Source organism: Pogoniulus pusillus, chromosome 2, assembly GCF_015220805.1.
Source record: "Pogoniulus pusillus isolate bPogPus1 chromosome 2, bPogPus1.pri, whole genome shotgun sequence".
NCBI lineage: Eukaryota > Metazoa > Chordata > Aves > Piciformes > Lybiidae > Pogoniulus > Pogoniulus pusillus.
The window spans coordinates 711,490-727,636 of record NC_087265.1 but is presented as its reverse complement, the minus strand read 5'-3'; the positions used below and the strand labels follow the sequence as shown (position 1 = coordinate 727,636).

At 49.2% G+C, this 16,147-nt stretch overlaps 1 protein-coding gene across 7 annotated transcripts in view; it reads left to right on the top strand.

Moving 5' to 3' along the window:
• Positions 1-16,147, top strand: part of LRP1B (LDL receptor related protein 1B) — a 646,717-nt gene that overhangs the window by 543,620 nt on the left and 86,950 nt on the right. For all 7 annotated transcript variants that reach the window (XM_064154536.1, XM_064154527.1, XM_064154516.1 and 4 more), the window contains 7 exons: positions 833-973; positions 1,417-1,604; positions 2,198-2,381; positions 4,609-4,694; positions 7,968-8,090; positions 12,086-12,267; positions 14,678-14,877. In XM_064154536.1, the coding sequence (XP_064010606.1) occupies positions 833-973; positions 1,417-1,604; positions 2,198-2,381; positions 4,609-4,694; positions 7,968-8,090; positions 12,086-12,267; positions 14,678-14,877 (1,104 nt within the window). The remainder of the gene's footprint in view (positions 1-832; positions 974-1,416; positions 1,605-2,197; positions 2,382-4,608; positions 4,695-7,967; positions 8,091-12,085; positions 12,268-14,677; positions 14,878-16,147) is intronic.

Sequence of the window (16,147 nt, the reverse complement as noted above, 5' to 3'; positions counted from 1 at the left end):
GAATTTAGGGTTTCTTCTACTCTGTGAATGTCTGTACAGTGGATCTAGGCCTTACTCAGAAATAGTCATCTACTCATCCTCCCCACCACAGGCAGGGACGCCTCTCAGCTAGACTCAAATGCTCAGGGCCTCATCCAACCTAGCCTCGAACACCCCCAGGCAGGAACATCCACAGCCTGTTCCAGACTCTCTCCACCCTCACACTCAACAACTTCTCCCCCAGCTCCAGTCTAACTCTGTTCTGCCTCAGCTCCAAACCGTTCCCCCTTGGCCAGTCTCGAGATGCCTTCAGCACAAGTCCCTCTGCAGCCTTCCTGCAGGATCCCTTCAGTTACTGGAAATCAGCTTTAGAGTCTCCTCTCCCTTAGGCTGCACCCCCCCAGCTCCCTTACCCTGTGCTCACAGCAGAGCTGCTCCAGCCCTTGAAGCACCTCTGTGGCCTCCTCTGGCCTCACTCTACAGCTCTGTGTCCTCCTTCTGCTGGGGACAGCAGCCCTGGAGGCAGGATTGGAGGTCAGGTCTGAGCAGAGCCAAAGGGCACAATCTCCTCTCTTGCCCTGCTGCCCACACTGCTCTGGCTGCAGGCAGCACACAGCTGCCTGCTGGGCTGCAGGAGGGCACTGCTGGCTCCTGGGCAGCTGCTCAGCACCCAACACCCCCAATGCTCTTTCTTCAGAGCTGCTCCCAGCACACTGCCCCAGCCTGGATTTGTGTCGGAACGATGCTTCGTGTCTCTTCTCAGAGCAAGAGATCCTTTTGCTTACTTGGCCTCGTGAGTGCAGAGTTGCTGTCAGAGCTCTGAAGCCATGAGCCATGGCCTGCTGTGTTCTAGGGTACCGCCACTGTCGCCCTGGAGAGTTCACCTGTGCCGATGGAAGGTGCCTGCTAAATTCCCAGTGGCAGTGTGATGGTGACTTTGACTGCCCAGACCGCTCCGATGAGGCCCCAGTAAATGCCAAGTGCAGCAGCTCAGGTTCGTGCTTAATGCTTTTTGTGTCACCTTTTCCTTTGGTCAGCAATGCTTTAGGGCTGCAGGGAGGCAGATGGTAAACTTCCTGCCTTAAATCTCCTGGGCTTCCCTGGGGACATTCCTCGTGCCTTGCACAGAGAGTGTGTTGGCAGTCTTGAACGTTCAGAGCCTCAGTTGCCACAGCAGTTGCTGTGGCAGGAGATAGCTGCAGAAGTGCATTTTGTGGAGAGGATTCTCAGCTGTATGGAGAGAAATCTGTAGGAAGGGCTGAGCAGGTGAACAGCAGCACAGTAGCCTCTGAAAGGCACTGCAAGGTGTCACAAGGCTGCCAACCAGAGCTGCATGGTCACCTTGTACACAGGTCTTCCATCTCGCCTGCGCAGAGAGAGCTCATTGCAACACACTCAGAGGCCACACCACGATGGGTTCTGGGTTTTGTCTTCCAGAGCAGTCATGTAACAGCTCCTTTTTCATGTGCCAAAACGGGAGGTGCATTCCTCAGCACGAGGTCTGCAATGACAGAGAGGACTGCAGCGATGGCTCTGACGAGAGGAGCTGCCACATTAACGAGTGCCTCAGTAAGAAAGTCAGTGGCTGTTCTCAGGACTGTCAGGATCTTCCTGTGGGATACAAGGTGAATAATTACAACATGTGTGTCATAAACGTCCATTCCTAATTCTTCCCTGTTTCTTAACTACTGTGTGGCTGAAGTAGTAATCCTGTGTGCTGTACTTCCTTCTTACGTAGCAACTTTCCTACCACACTAAGAACGTTAAACCTCTTAGGGGACACAGCCTCAAGCTGTGCCAGGGCACATTCAGGCTGGATGTTAGGAGGAAGTTGTTGGCAGAGAGAGTGATTGGCGTTGGAATGGGCTGCCCAGGGAGGTGGAGGAGTCACTGATCCTGGAGGTGTTGAAGCCAAGCCTGGCTGGGGCACTTAGTGCCATGGTCTGGTTGCTTGGCCAGGGCTGGGTGCTAGGTTGGGCTGGATGAGCTTGGAGGTCTCTTCCAGCCTGCTTGATTCTATGAAACCCTGGTGCAGTACAGACTGCACAGAATCACAGACACATCCAGGTTGGCAAAGCCCCTCAGCAGCACAAACAGCAGTGTCGCTGGGGTGTGTCTGGAAGAAATGAGCTCCAGCAGCAAGGTCATGATGCTAAATTATTGAGAAGTACCTAAGATAACAGAACCAGTGACTGATGCCTTTGTTTTTCTTTCCCAGTGCAAGTGCTGGCCTGGCTTCCTGCTGAAGGATGATGGCAAAACCTGTGTGGATGTTGATGAATGCTCCTCTGGCTTTCCCTGTAGCCAGCAATGCATCAATACCTATGGCACCTACAAATGCCTGTGTGGGGATGGCTATGAGGTACAACCTGATAACCCAAATGGCTGCAAGTCCCTTTCAGGTAGCACTTCTCTCTTTTTTCCTCTGTTGCTTCTTTAACTTTTTTTTGTCCAGAGCTGTATCCAAACCACTTTGTGAAGTACCTTAGCCCTATGGTGTGTGCAGTAGACAGTTTGGTGAAGGACACAGCTTCATCAGTAAGCAGTAGGAATGTGATGCCTAAATATAAGAAGTTCTATTTTTGTTGGCTATTTTACTCCAGTAATTTGTAGTGAGTAGTTGCAGTGGGCTGTGGAAGACTGAATTAGTGACTTGGTTAGAACAGTTATTAGGGAAGTTGAAATGAATCACTAAATCCTACTTGTGAGTCACATGGTAACAGGCTGGTTGTGGTGGGTGTTTAAGATCCTTCTCCTGGGCTCTTTCATCAGCTTTAGAACTTTAGAATGCATCTCAAGCTTCCTGGTATGAAAAGGAGGAACAGGAAGAAATAAAAGGGATTGCCAAGCCTGTTAGTCCTCTAGCATAGGACACCCTTCAGTATAACACAGAACAGAGAGGGCAGCTGAAGGCACATCAGAGCACTGGGTGTTTCCTCAGCCCTCTGCCTGTGCTTCAGTGAGTGGCAGTGGCCTGAGCAGGGAGAGGAAGAGCCAAGTGGCAACAGGAAAGAAACAACCCCCTGGTCTCTTTCTAAATGACAGGAAGAGTGTCTGCTTCATCTTGCTGTCTCAGATGCTTCCCTGAGTAGTCAGAGGAAACCCAGGAGAGGGCAGAGCTACAGCAGCTGGGTTTTGCTTTCCTCCTATTTTGTGCCTTGCAAGCCACTCACATGCTTAGAAGACACAGGTCACACAGGTATGAGGAGGGGAGCTGGAGCCCATGGAGCACACTTATTTGAGCTGTAATGCAGCAAACTGCAGAAGCTCTTTGTGCTGCAGCAGGGGTGGTTGTGCTGCGAGGAGGTGGCAATGTGAATGGTTTTCCCCATGCTGGTTTATTGCATAAATTGCCTTGACCCCTCCACAACAGAGCAGAGCATTGCTGCCCTGCTTCAGGGACCACCAACACCATGCTGAGGAGGATCCCTCAGGTCATTTAAGAATCACAGGATGCCAGGGGTTGGAAGGGACCCAAACAGGTCCCTGAACCTGAAGGGAGACACAAGAAAGCTGTGAGGTGACTTTGGACAAGGGCTGGGATTGATAGGATGAGAGGGAACAGGTTGAAGCTTGAGGAGGGCAGGTGGAGAAGAGGAAGAAGTTCTTGCCAGTGAAGGTGGTGAGACACTGGCACAGATCGCTCAGGGAGCCTGTGGATGGCAGAAGTGCAGAAGGTGATCTTGTCATCCACAGCCTCCCTGGAGGTGTTCAAGGCCAGGCTGGATGAGGCCTTGAGCAACCTGGGCTGGTGGGAGGTGTCCCTGCCTATGGCAGGGGTTTGGAACTGGCTGATCTGTAAAATTCCTTCCAACCCAACCCATTCTGTGACTCTGTGAACAGTTGCATGTGAAATAGAGGCTAGAAGGTCCAGTGTGTCCGGTGCAAGAGCAGCGTGGGCTGGGCAGCACATTTACATTGCAAGGCATGGAATGAGCAGCAGCTGCAAGCCTGTAGTACAGTTTCAGCTGTTATCAGGTGGTGGTTGTTGGGTTTTTTCTTCTTAATAAAACTAAAAGGATGATCTGTTTTGCCTGTCTCTGCCAGAGATGTGTCCAAGTGATGGCAGGAATGACTGTCAGAAGGAATATTTTCTGATAGAAAGAAAAAAAAGCTAAATCTGGCTTCAGTTGAGAATTTGAGATTGAAAGTTTGTCCAGATAGGTGGTGGGATGGGGTGGGGTTTATGTCTGTGCTGCTCAGAGTGCTAAAATCTCAATGAGCAGTGGTCAAAACACGCTTGGTTTGCAGCTGTTACAAGTAACAGCAATGATCTGAGCGTGACTGTTGCAATGCAAACGAGTGCTATGAAATCTACTTCAGCTTCCACCTCTGGCATTAAATTAGGGTGAAATGCAGCTTGGTTCCCGTAGTGCAAAGGCAAACCAAAAAGAAAACCAATTTAAATGCCGTGGGAAGATTTGCTAATTGATTGCTTTGTTCGTTTTGATACTGCACCATTGATCTTTCTGGAACATTTGAGTGTGTTAAGTATTTCTCTCATCCATGCCATGGACCAGAGCATGTAACATTTATTTTCCAAGCCATCTGTGATTCAGCATTGTATTCCTGATTTTCCATAACTTGACGTAAAAGCTAGTCTAATATGTTCTCTCTCCCGGGGTTTAGATGAGGAACCTTTCTTAATTCTGGCTGATCATCATGAAATAAGAAAAATTAGCACTGATGGATCCAACTACACTTTGTTGAAACAGGTATAAACCACAGCATCGTGCTCGAGGTTTGACTCAACACTTGGATTCTCCCCTGGGGGCATCGGCCCCCAGTTGGCCTGGTGTGCACCACCTCCAGACTTCTCAGGGAGCTTGAAATTGACTCTCTCCTCACGATGAAAGCTCAGGCAGTTGTTTCAACAACCCTTCTGATGTGCTGAAACCAAACCGTGTTACTTAGGAGCCTGTTCCCTCACAGGATGCTTTGGGCCCCCTCTTTGGCCATGCGTTATTTGGGCTACTTGCTGTCATTAGCCAAATCTGCCTCTGTGATTTAGACAGGCAATTCCCACACTGACAGCACAGCAGGACATGAGCTTCTGTCTTTGACTGGACTGTTTAATTACTCTAAATTATGGAAACAGGAAAAAATAAATCCCCAAACCTGAAGTGAAAAAGCTACACAAGTAGAAAATAAGTCCCCTGGTAAATCAGTGCAGAGCTGTCATTTGTAGCAGCTTCTGCTTTGCTTCTGTGCTTCACCTAAGTGTAGTTACCACAGGTTAGAGCTCCAAACTGCAGCTTAATAAGGACATCTCTTTCCTGGAGTACTGATGAATGAATTGCAGCAAGAGTAGAAGGTCACTTCTTTGCAGCCAGTATCAGGAGGCTTTGTGTGACTGCTTGTGTCAGCAAGCTGTGCAGCTCACTGTCACAAGAGAGGTGCTCAGGTCTCCACAGCAGTGATTACAGAACCAACCATCTTGCATCCAGCATTGACTTAATTTAAGCACAGCAAGCATTGTGTTGGAGTCTGTCTGTTGCAGAATCCTCCTGGCTGCCCTCTCATTTGCATCTCACTGCCTCTCTCTTCTGTTGCTGCTGTATCTGCTAACAGAAGGCTGTGCAAAGAGGGGAGCAGCAGTAAATTCTCTTCGTGGTTGTGCTGACAGGTTGTCTCAGAGCTTCATCAGCCTCCAATTTAACAGTCTCCTCTTGGGCACACTGGAGCCCCCCCAGCTGCAGCCATTGAAGAGAATCTGTGTTTTCCATACCACATTAATTCATTGGTGTAATAATTACCTCTGCCATAGAACCTCCTGGCCTGCCACCCTGCAAATAGAGCATGTTAGAAAGCACCCTCATTTGGAAAGGAGAGCAGCAGCTCTCCCAGCAGAACAGGCAGGCTGGCTGCCTCTCAAGGACATGCTTTTGTGCTCCTCTTCTTCCCATGGATTGCCTCTTTCTTAGACATCTGTCAGGTGGAGGCAAATACCAGAGCAAACCCACCCTGCTCTGTGTATCTGAGCTGTGCTTTGCCGTCCTTACGGTTGCTCATAGAAACTCAGAGTAAAGGAGCTGGAAGTAGGAGCTCATTCAGTCTCTGAGCTGTTCTGTGCCAGCTTTTTCCTCCTTTATTTTTCCTGTTTTGCCCCAGACAGACATGCTCAGTCCAGCTGTTTGAAGTGTCTCTCTCCTTTTCTGCCTTCCATTTCCCTCACTTGTAGTCATCAAGCATTTCCACGGAGAGAGACTCTTCCTCCTCAGTGTTTGTGATATTTACCTCCCTTTTTAAACTGGGACACCAAGGTAGAGCAAACCACAGCCTAGGGTACTGTGTGCTGTATGTGACAGAAACAGGCCCAGGGCTTTCAGATGAGAGACCAAGGTAACCAACCACTCTTCAAACCTTCCCCACTCCTTCCAAAAGTACCTTGCACATAAAGGGACAAAGAATTATGCTGGGAGGGCTTAAAAGAGACCCAAAGAAATGTTGTCTGGAGCTCTACTGCAGATGCACAGAAATAGTTTTACCTGCAGTTGATGTTCTGACAAGTATTGGGACTCTTATTATTGGTCTGGGTGCTTAAACTTTTGCAGTGGGGGAGATACAAAGCTAATTTTTCACAAATTCCTCATCAAGAGTGCTTTGGGAGTCTTTTGTAGTCGTTTGCTTGTCTCCTCTGTCAGGAGTTTGGAGCAGGAAGTTCTCTGCGGATGCCTTTAGAATGGCAGCAGTGAGAGGCAGAGCCATGGCTGCCAGAGCTGCAGCCAGCTTTAGCTCTCTGTGGGCTGTGTGACTGCTGAAAAGCAGAGCAGGCCTCCGCCACTTTCAGGCTGTCCTTAGTGATGTCTTGTGCAGCCTGAGCCCTCCTTTCCTCTGCATGCCGATCTCAAGGCAGAGCAGCAGCTGGCAGAGAAGCCCTGCATCACTTTCTGTACAGTGAAATGTTGTTTGGTTTGGACTTGGCCAGTCCAGCACAGCCCAGCCATGAATTACAGTCATGGGAGGCTGCAGACCTGCCTGCCAGCAGTGTCTCTGTGCTGGGAACTGGTGAGCCAATCGTGTGGGTGGCAAAGGAGTGGAGACTGCATCCATGCCGTTGGCCGCTGCTGCTCCGGCTTGGATTGCAGTATCTTTGTGTATAGGAATGATTCTGCTACATAGAGCACTAGGAGGGTTATTGGCCAGGCTTTGCTGTTCTCAGAGAAGAAAGTGACAGACATCATCCCAATGTGCCACCTCTCTCCCTGCCATTTGGGGTGAAGAGCCATTACTGTGGGGCTGCTCTTGCAACTCCTAAGAGCAGCCCAGATTAGCTTAGTGATTGGAGCCATAGGAGGCTTCCAGGTGCCTGCTGAGTACCCAACCTGCCCACAGCCCCTGTGTGTGTGTGCACAGCTCCCACAGTATGGCATCACAGGATGGTTTGAGTCAGAGGGGACATTTAAAGGTCACCTAGTCCAGCTCCCCTGCAGTGATCAGGGACATCTTCTAGCCCCCTCAAACATTAGAACCTGTTGTTGAAAGGAATGCATTTTTTACCATCACAGCTTAGAGTTCCTGATTAATTTATGTAAATAATGAAATGCTTTCATTAAACAAATGTTGTGCAATTTCTTAGTGTTCTGTCACAAAATGGATGTCCATCTCACTGCCCAGAGTAATGCCAAAGGTGGCAGTTAGCAGAGAAACTGAGCAGAAAGTCACAGCATTTGCTGCTGAAGTTGAGTTTAAATAATGGGAAAGACAAACACAGGAGCTCCATTTAGTTTCATACATCATCTGCATGTCTGAAGCGAGAGAGTTCTCTGCCACCATATTTATTTCTGTTACAATTTCTATCTTGTTCTGATTGTTTACCAGTAATGTATCAAGAAATGATTGAAGTACTTCAGTAATATGCAGCCAGTAGAATAAAGCATTAGGAGTAAACATTACAGGCAATGCCTTCTTGCATTCTGAATGCTCTCCAGCAGCCTGAATATGAACAGTTGAACAAAGTGACTCTTTTTCCCCCACCCTGTTTCTAGGGTCTGAACAATGTGGTTGCAATAGACTTTGATTACAGAGAAGAGTTCATCTATTGGATCGACTCCAGCAGACCCAACGGCAGCCGCATCAACAGAATGTGCTTGAATGGAAGCGATGTCAAGGTAATGCTTGCAGCCCTGCAACAGCTTGGGGTGGAAGGGGCCTGCAACATCAACCTGTTTCAACCTGCCCTGGGCAGGGCTGTCTCTGCTAGATTTGGCTTCAGAAGGCCTCATCCAAGCTGCCCTTGAACACCTCCCTGGGCAACCTGTGCCAGTGTCTCACCACACTCACTGTCAAGAATTTCTTCCTCATCTCCAGTCTAAATCTGTCCTCCTCAGGCTTCAATCCATTTCCTCTCATCCTGCCATTCCCAGCTCTAGTCAGAAGTCCACAGCTCTACTGTAGCTCCCTTTAGGTGCTGGAAGGCTGCTCTAAGGTCTCCCTAGAGCCTTCTCCAGTCTGAACAACCCCAACTCTCCCAGCCCATCTCCATCAGGGAGGTTCTCCAGCCCTCTGATCATCTTCCTGGCCTCCTCCACTCCAGCAGGTCCATGTCCTTCTTGTTTTGGGCACCAGAGCTGGATGCAGTAGTCCAGGTGAGGTCAGAATAGAAGTCCATGCAGCAAACTGCTCCATGATTCTGTAAGTCCTTTAGTAATATGGTTTTTTTCCCTGTTTACCAAATTCCTTTGATTCCGAAGGTTTCATATGAAGAATTTCTGGAGTTCGATACCCTGGAGGTGTTCAAGCAAAGCCTGGATGGGGCACTTAGTGCCATGATCTAGTTGATTGGGTAGGAGGTCTCTTCCAGCCTGGTTGTTTCTATGATTCTATGACTCGACACACTCTCAGAGCCCACCAACTTCAGTCTTTTTGAGGGATGAGGTTTGAACCTGGCTGGCATCAGTGATCTTTGTTTACATCCTTTACACAGAAGTCATTGCTCATAGAACTTGAGAAAGAATGGTGGGTGAGCAGAAGTTCATGGCATCCTGCTTCCCTGAGTACAGCTCAAGTCTGGTGTGCCCTCAGAAGTCGTGGCGAGTCCCTGCTTGCTGCCCAAACCAGGATACAGGGAACTGTAGAGCTGAAAATCCCTTGGGTCCTTCACTCACAGTTACTGCACCAAAACATATTGCAAAGCATCCAATCAGCTTCTTGTCCATTTGGGATGAATTTGTATTTTCTTATTTTATGGAACAATTTCAGAACTGGAGATACTCTCTGGAGGTCCCTTCCAACCTCTAATAATATTTTATGATAACTCAAAACTTTTCCTTTCTATTCTTAACTGTTCCAAGATGAAAGCATTTCCCCATCAAAAAGTTGTAATTGCCAGGTGGGAGAGTACAAAAAGCTCCTCCTTTTTTCCCTAATTGGGTAGTAATAATTTTCCTTTCAAGAAAAGGTTTCAGAAAGTAGAAGAGATACTTGAAAAAGAAAAGAGGATGTGTGCATGGCTGGCATCTCCTTTGGCTTCAGTGCTCCCTTCAGTTCAAGGAGTGGGCTGGCAGCAGAGATCTGACTCCAATAGGGTGCTAGATTGCGAGGGAAATGAGTCAACTAAATGTTCATAAGAATGTTTGGATTCTTCACTGAAGAATTTGGCCCCTGGAGGCTGAAACTGTGTGAAAGAAGTAGGCAGTATTTGGCCTGTCTGATATTCTCTCAGTGCCAGACAATAGCTTCATGTCTTTGACTTGGCTTTGGGCAGGTCACCGCTGCACAGCTCTGGTAACTGAGGTCACAAAGAATGATTTTGCCAGCAAAGCTCCTTAAATATTTCTTTTCTTATCTTGACTGGGAGGTTTGAAGGCTGGCAGCCTTTCTCCTCCAAGCATCAATTTATTTCTATTTCCTTCCTAGTTGTTGCTTTGTTGTGTGTTGTAAGTAGCTATCCTGTTAGTGTAAGTGGTAGCATTGCCCTGGCAGGAGATCTTGGCAGCACTACCAGCTCCAGCTTTCTTCTTCTGGGAAACTTGATGGCATCTCATTTTTCTGCTGCCTTTGGTCAGGGAGGGAATATTTCTGCAACCAAAGGCAGTGACTTTGTTACGTGAACACGTTGAAACGTGAGGAGAGTGTTTTGGGCACAGCTTGTTGAGGCAAGTGGAAGCTGCTGCTGGAAAACGCTCTGGTAGGCTGCCAGTCTGCAGTAAGTGTCACCTTGGTGATCCCAGCGACTGCAAGAAGCTTCAAGTGACTCTCCAAAGGAAAAGGCATCAGGAAAGAGAGACTAATTACTTTGGCTGATGCTTCCAGACAGTGGTGCTAAAGTCTGCAATGCACAAATACTCTGTGTGCAGGCTGTTTCCACAGGAGATGTCCCACATCACAGAGCAGCAGCTGCTGCTGCGGCTGCACGTGGGTGAAAGAGAGAAGCTGCTGTTGCTAAGGTGTGGGGAAATAAAGCACTTTAGCCAGCTGAAAAGATTGGTGCATGCCTGGATTTAATTTAATCAAGATTTTATAAGGTGATAAATAAGATAATGAGCTGAAAGGGTACTTTTACATATTCATGACTATAAAATTGATTTAAAGTATCTCCCAATATCCCTTTTCAGCATCTTCCAATGGTAAATCAGGTTAAAAAGCACACATTCAGTTTACATGAAAAGCTTATTGAGGAGGGACTTTTTAGGCTGTCAGGTAGGGATAGGACTGGAGGAAATGGAACAAAGCTGGAAATGGGAAGATTCAGACTGGATGTGAGGAAGAAGTTCTTCAGCATGAGATTGGTGAGAGCCTGGAAGAGGTTGCCCAGGGAGGTGCTGGAAGCCTCATCCCTGGAGGTGTTTAAGGCCAGCCTGATCTAGTGTGAGGTGTCCCTCCCCATGGCAGGGGAGTGAGAATTGGATGATTCTTGTGGTCCCTTCCAACCCTGAGTGGTTCTATGATTCCATGATTATCTGTGAGCTCAAACTCTGCTGCACATACCTGCAGTGCTGAAGATGCCAGTACCTTAGCAGGTACACTGCAGCAATACGCCTGCTAATACGACTGAAGACCTCTCAAGCATTTGCAAGTGTTGCACTCTGACTGTTTGGGTTTCTTCTGAAGTTTGGGGTGCACAGACCCAATCCAGGCCCCAGTCAGGAATAGAATAAGTCATCACAGACCTTACCAAGAGTAGAATTCTTCAGCCTAGAAGCACCTGGACTCCAGTGATGGGGAATATTCAACTGTCACCCAGCACTTCACACCAAGTGTTGCCAGCCAAGGAAGCCTGAGTTATGCAGTCATGATGGGATTTGTTACCACTTGGCTCGTGGCTGTTTGGTCAAGCCTCGCAACTGTTCAACTCATCAAGAGCCTTGAGAATCACACAGCTCTGCCAGTAGGCACCAGATTGCTTCTCACTCTTAGTTTGTTCCCTTGGGAGTTTTAATTCATAGCAAGTTCTTCCTTCTGCCCCAGGAGTGCTGGAAACGAGCACAGTACTCACTTTCCAAGTGGGGCACCTTTCTCTGTCTGCCGGAGCTGAGTGCTGCTGTGGTCTGCCTGCCACGATGACATCCGGCACTGCTGGGGTACTAAAACGAGATATGGGCCAGTGGAGAGTGGTGGGAGAAAGAGGGAGCTAACGAGTAGATGTGTTTGAGGGCATGCTACGGGGAGGGAAGCCTCATCTGCATTTGGTTCTGTGAAAAACAGACAGTAGGAGAGGGGGAAAGAAGGAATTGAAACAAACCAAACCCAAAAGAGCCTGCCCCTGCACACACCTACAACACACACACTTCCAACAAGAAACTAAACCAGAGCAAACTGAAGACAGCAAACCAACCAAGCAGCCAAAAGCAAAAGGGGAGCTGGAAACTGAAAGACAGGAAGCTCTTACAAGTGAGTGCCTAGTGCAGGGGGGTTGGCAGCGTGGTGTTTGCTCCATGGTGATGCTCTCCACTCGCCCTGACTGCAAGGCAAGTGCCAGCCTGCCCTAGTGGTGAGCTGGCCTCGCGTCAGAGGGGTCAGTGTTTAACGACAGGCAACAACACCCATTTTTCACCTTGTTTGTCCCATGGCCCAGCTCTCAGCATTCTAATCTTCGCAGCTCCTGAGCAGTTGTTCCTCTTCCCAGTGCTGAGATGAATAATCTGTGCCGTGTTTTCTCCCCTAGGTAGTCCACAACACAGCTGTGCCCAACGCGCTGGCTGTCGACTGGGTCGGGAAGAACCTCTACTGGTCGGACACCGAGAAGAGGCTGATCGAGGTGTCTAAACTCAATGGCTTGTACCCCACCGTCCTTGTCAGCAAGAGAGTGAAGTTCCCTAGAGACCTGTCCTTAGATCCTCCAGCTGGGTATGAGCAGCCCTTTTGCAGTAACTGACCTCTTATCTTTTCTCTTGAGCTATCTTCTCTGAAAGCAGAAGACAGGAAACACTGCTCAGGTTTTCTTATTGTCTTAACTTCCAGCTGCACTGGATGGCAGTAGTCAAAAATGCATGACCAGTGCTTGCCCTGCCATCATTCCATACCAAACTGGTGTCAGAAAGGTGAATGCAGGCCCAAACCATGCTTGCTTCTGTTTACTGCACCATAAATGTTTTCACTTGGGAGCAGGCAAGCAGGAATCTTATCCATATTCCAATTCTTTTAAAGCATGTTCTAAATAGCAACAGTTTCTACAGAGTCCCAGTCCTGTAGCAGGGCTGAGACACACACAGACCTCTCACTGAGCTCTAGAGCTCCCTTCCAGCCCCTGACTTTCTCTAGCTCTCTGATTCACAATAAATGACAACTGTAAGATTGGCTTCAGCTGTGAACAGAGAACAAAAATAATGTCACCAAGTACTGGAAATTGGCATCAAGAGGTGAGAGTACTGCAGTGGGCACTGGAGCCTGCAGCACAGCTCAGTCGGAAGGGACCTCAGAGCTCATCCCCTCCAGCCTCCACACCATGCCCAGGGACACCTCTCAGCTACATTCAGCTGATCAAGGCCTCAGCCAGCCTGGCCTGCAACACCCCCAGCAAGGAGGCAGCCACAGCCTCCCTGGGCAGCCTGGGCCAGACTCTCACCACCCTCACACTCAACAACTTCTTCTTCAGCTCCACTCTAACCCTGCTCTGCCTCAGCTCCAAACCATTCCCCCTTGGCCTGGCTCCAGACCCCTCAGCACAAAGTCTCTCTGCAGCCTTCCTGCAGGATCCCTTCAGGCACTGGCAGCAGCTCTGAGGTGCCCCTGGAGCCTTCTCCTCTGCAGGCTGCACCCCCCCAGCTCCCTCAGCCTGTGCTCACAGCAGAGCTGCTCCAGACCTGGCATCATCTTTGTGGCCTCCTCTGTCCTCACTCCACAGCTCTGTGTGCTCCTTCTGCTGGGGACAGCAGCAGTGGAGGCAGGAGTGGAGGTCAGGTCTGAGCAGAGCCAAGGGGCAGAATCCCCTCTCTTGCCCTGCTGCCTGCACTCCTCTGGCTGCAGCCAGCACACAGCTGCCTGCTTGTGGTTAGCTTGTAGTCAATCAACATCCCTAAGTCTCTTTCTTCAAAGCTACCAAGCAGGAAAAATCTGTCCTGATGTTGTAAGTAATGACAGACAGCAGTAGCAACCTGCACTCATGGACCAAATAACAGGCCTTTCTCCTTTCAGAGGCCCCTGCCCGTGCTGTGTGTTGGCTCAGCACCACACTGAAAAGGGCAACTGCTGCTCAGCTTTCCTGCAGTTTTTCTCGGTGCCTTGCACATGTTCAAGCCCTTTGTATAAGAAGCTGTTCCAGTGTTTGGAAGTGCAGTGATGCAGCCTGTGTTGTGTTGCTGTTAGCAGCACCAAGAGGTTTTGCAGTGCATGTGCTGTGTGCAGCACAATGCTCGGCATAGCCCCAGCAGTGTTGCCCTTTGCACAGGATGAGAGATCCACCGGGTCCAGTCTGGACACTGCTTCAAATTCCCAGTTGGATTCTGCAGTTTCAATACACATTTTACTAGTCCATAATTAATTGGCCAAACCCACATCTAGCACGAGGACTCTTCTGGGAGTGCTGGTGGGTAACATCCATGGCACAGCAATGTGCCCTGGTGGCCAAGAGGGCCAGTGGGCTCCCGGGGTGGATTAGGAAGAGTGTGTCCAGCAGATCAAGGGAGGTTCTCCTCCCCTTCTTCTCTGCCCTGGTGACACCCCGATTAGGGGACTGGAGCACTGCCCACGGAGAGGCTGAAGAGGCTGGGGCTGTTCAGTCTGGGCAAGAGAAGACTGAGAGTGGTTTAATAAATGTTTATAACTATCTGAGGGCTGGGGGTCAGTAGGGAGGGGACAGGCTCTGCTCACTGCTCCCTGGGATAGGACAAGGAGCAATGGATGGAAGCTGCAGCACAGCAGGTTCCAGCTCAACACAAGGGGGAACTTCTTGACTGGAAGGGTCCCAGAGCCCTGGCACAGGCTGCCCAGAGAGGCTGTGGAGTCTCCTTCTGTGCAGCCTTTCAAGGCCTGTCTGGATGTGTTCTTGTGTGCCCTGAGCTAGATTGTGTGGTCCTGCTCTGGCAGGGGGATTGGAGTCTTTGGGTCCCTTCCAACCCCTGACACCTGTGATCCTGTTTGCCTCTTCCCATTTGGGACACTGATTTACAGACAGGTCTAGAGAAGTCAAAAAGTGCACCTGCAGACCAGAAACGTTCTAGAATAGCTGCTGCTTAGCCCTGGAGCTGAAGTGAGGAATGATTTGTTGCTATTGCTCTGGCAGCCCTCACCAAGGCAGCTGCTGTGCTCTGTTTTCTAGCTACTTGTACTGGATCGACTGCTGCGAGTACCCTCACATCGGCCGCGTCGGCATGGACGGCTCCAGCCAGGCAGTTGTCGTAGAGACTCAGATGGCCAGGCCCATGGCTCTTACTATAGATTATGTCAACCACAGGCTCTACTGGGCTGATGAAAACCACATCGAGTTTGCTGACATGGATGGATCTCACAGGCACAAAGGTTGGTCAGCAGCACTTCTTTTTGCTAGCTTTAAGGGGAGAGGGCTTGGCATTTTCTGTGGTGTCAGGTAAAACCCTTGCTGCTTTGCAATGTTCATGGACACATCTTTCCTCTCATCAGTGTTATCAACCTGGTCTTATGTATTCCTTCTCTCCCTGAGGTGTACTTGTTGCATCTAAGTATTTGACAAAGCCTCCTACTCAGCTTCTGGCCCGTTCTGGATGAGTTTGTATCTCGCTGGTTTATGGAAGGTTTCCAGGGCTGGGCTGACCCCAGACTTTTTCTTTCTAATCTGAACTAATTCAAGAACAAAGAATTTTCCCAGCTGGGAAGTTGTAGTTGCCAGGTGGAAGAGTACAAAGCCCCCTCTTTTTCTTAATTATGAAATAGTTGTTTTACTTGTAAGAAGAGGTGTCAGAGACTGTGCTGTGCATGGTTTCAAAAGATGCAGGAATGCCTGACCCTGGGGGGAATGTCAGAGGAGCACAGAAACTCAGGCACCAGGCTCAGCAGTCAGCAGCTGACCTGTCAGTTCTGCACTCTAACCTGCATTCACAACAGACACTCCAATGAGTTGCAAAGGCAGAGAGGCTGAGCACTGCCCTGTGTGCCATGTGCCAGAGTGTGGCTAAAAGCTGGGTTTGTGCAGCCCAAGAGGGCCTGGACATGCCCAAAGGTCTATGCCACAGGAGTCAGGGAGGAGGCCAATCACACAAGTCAAATTTGGGGCTTTCCCAGTAGATAGATCAAAGAATACCTTTTGGTTTACTTCTGTAATGAGGCAATCTGTATCCCTGTGTCCTCCTCCTCAGCTGGCAGCTCTTTAAAAGGCTCCTGTCTTCTAGCTAGAGCCTTCTCCCCCCAGCGTTGCGCTCTGCTGACTACTGCCCGTGTTCCAAAGGCTGTTGTTACAGGTCTTCCATCCAGGTATAGCAAGTGTTGGTGTGCTGGGGTGAGGTTCAGCTGTGCTACCGTGGCAAAGCTTCGTGAATGTGGGAGTTTCTTAGGCTTTCAGCTCATGGTAGGTACCTCCAGGTTTTTTCCCAAGCCAGAGTTCATGACCCAACTGCTTTATTTTCAGAGTGGAGCTTGGCTGTGAAATTAAAAATCTACACATAAAAAACCCCAAAGTTTTCTATCCCTTCCAGTTGTGATTAGCAAGTTCTAAATGGATCATGAACTAGTCAGGGAAGGTGGTTTGGGATGGAGGATTGCAGCCATGGTCCTGAGCCGTGAGCATTCCCATTCATCTCAGCAAGAGCTTCCACTT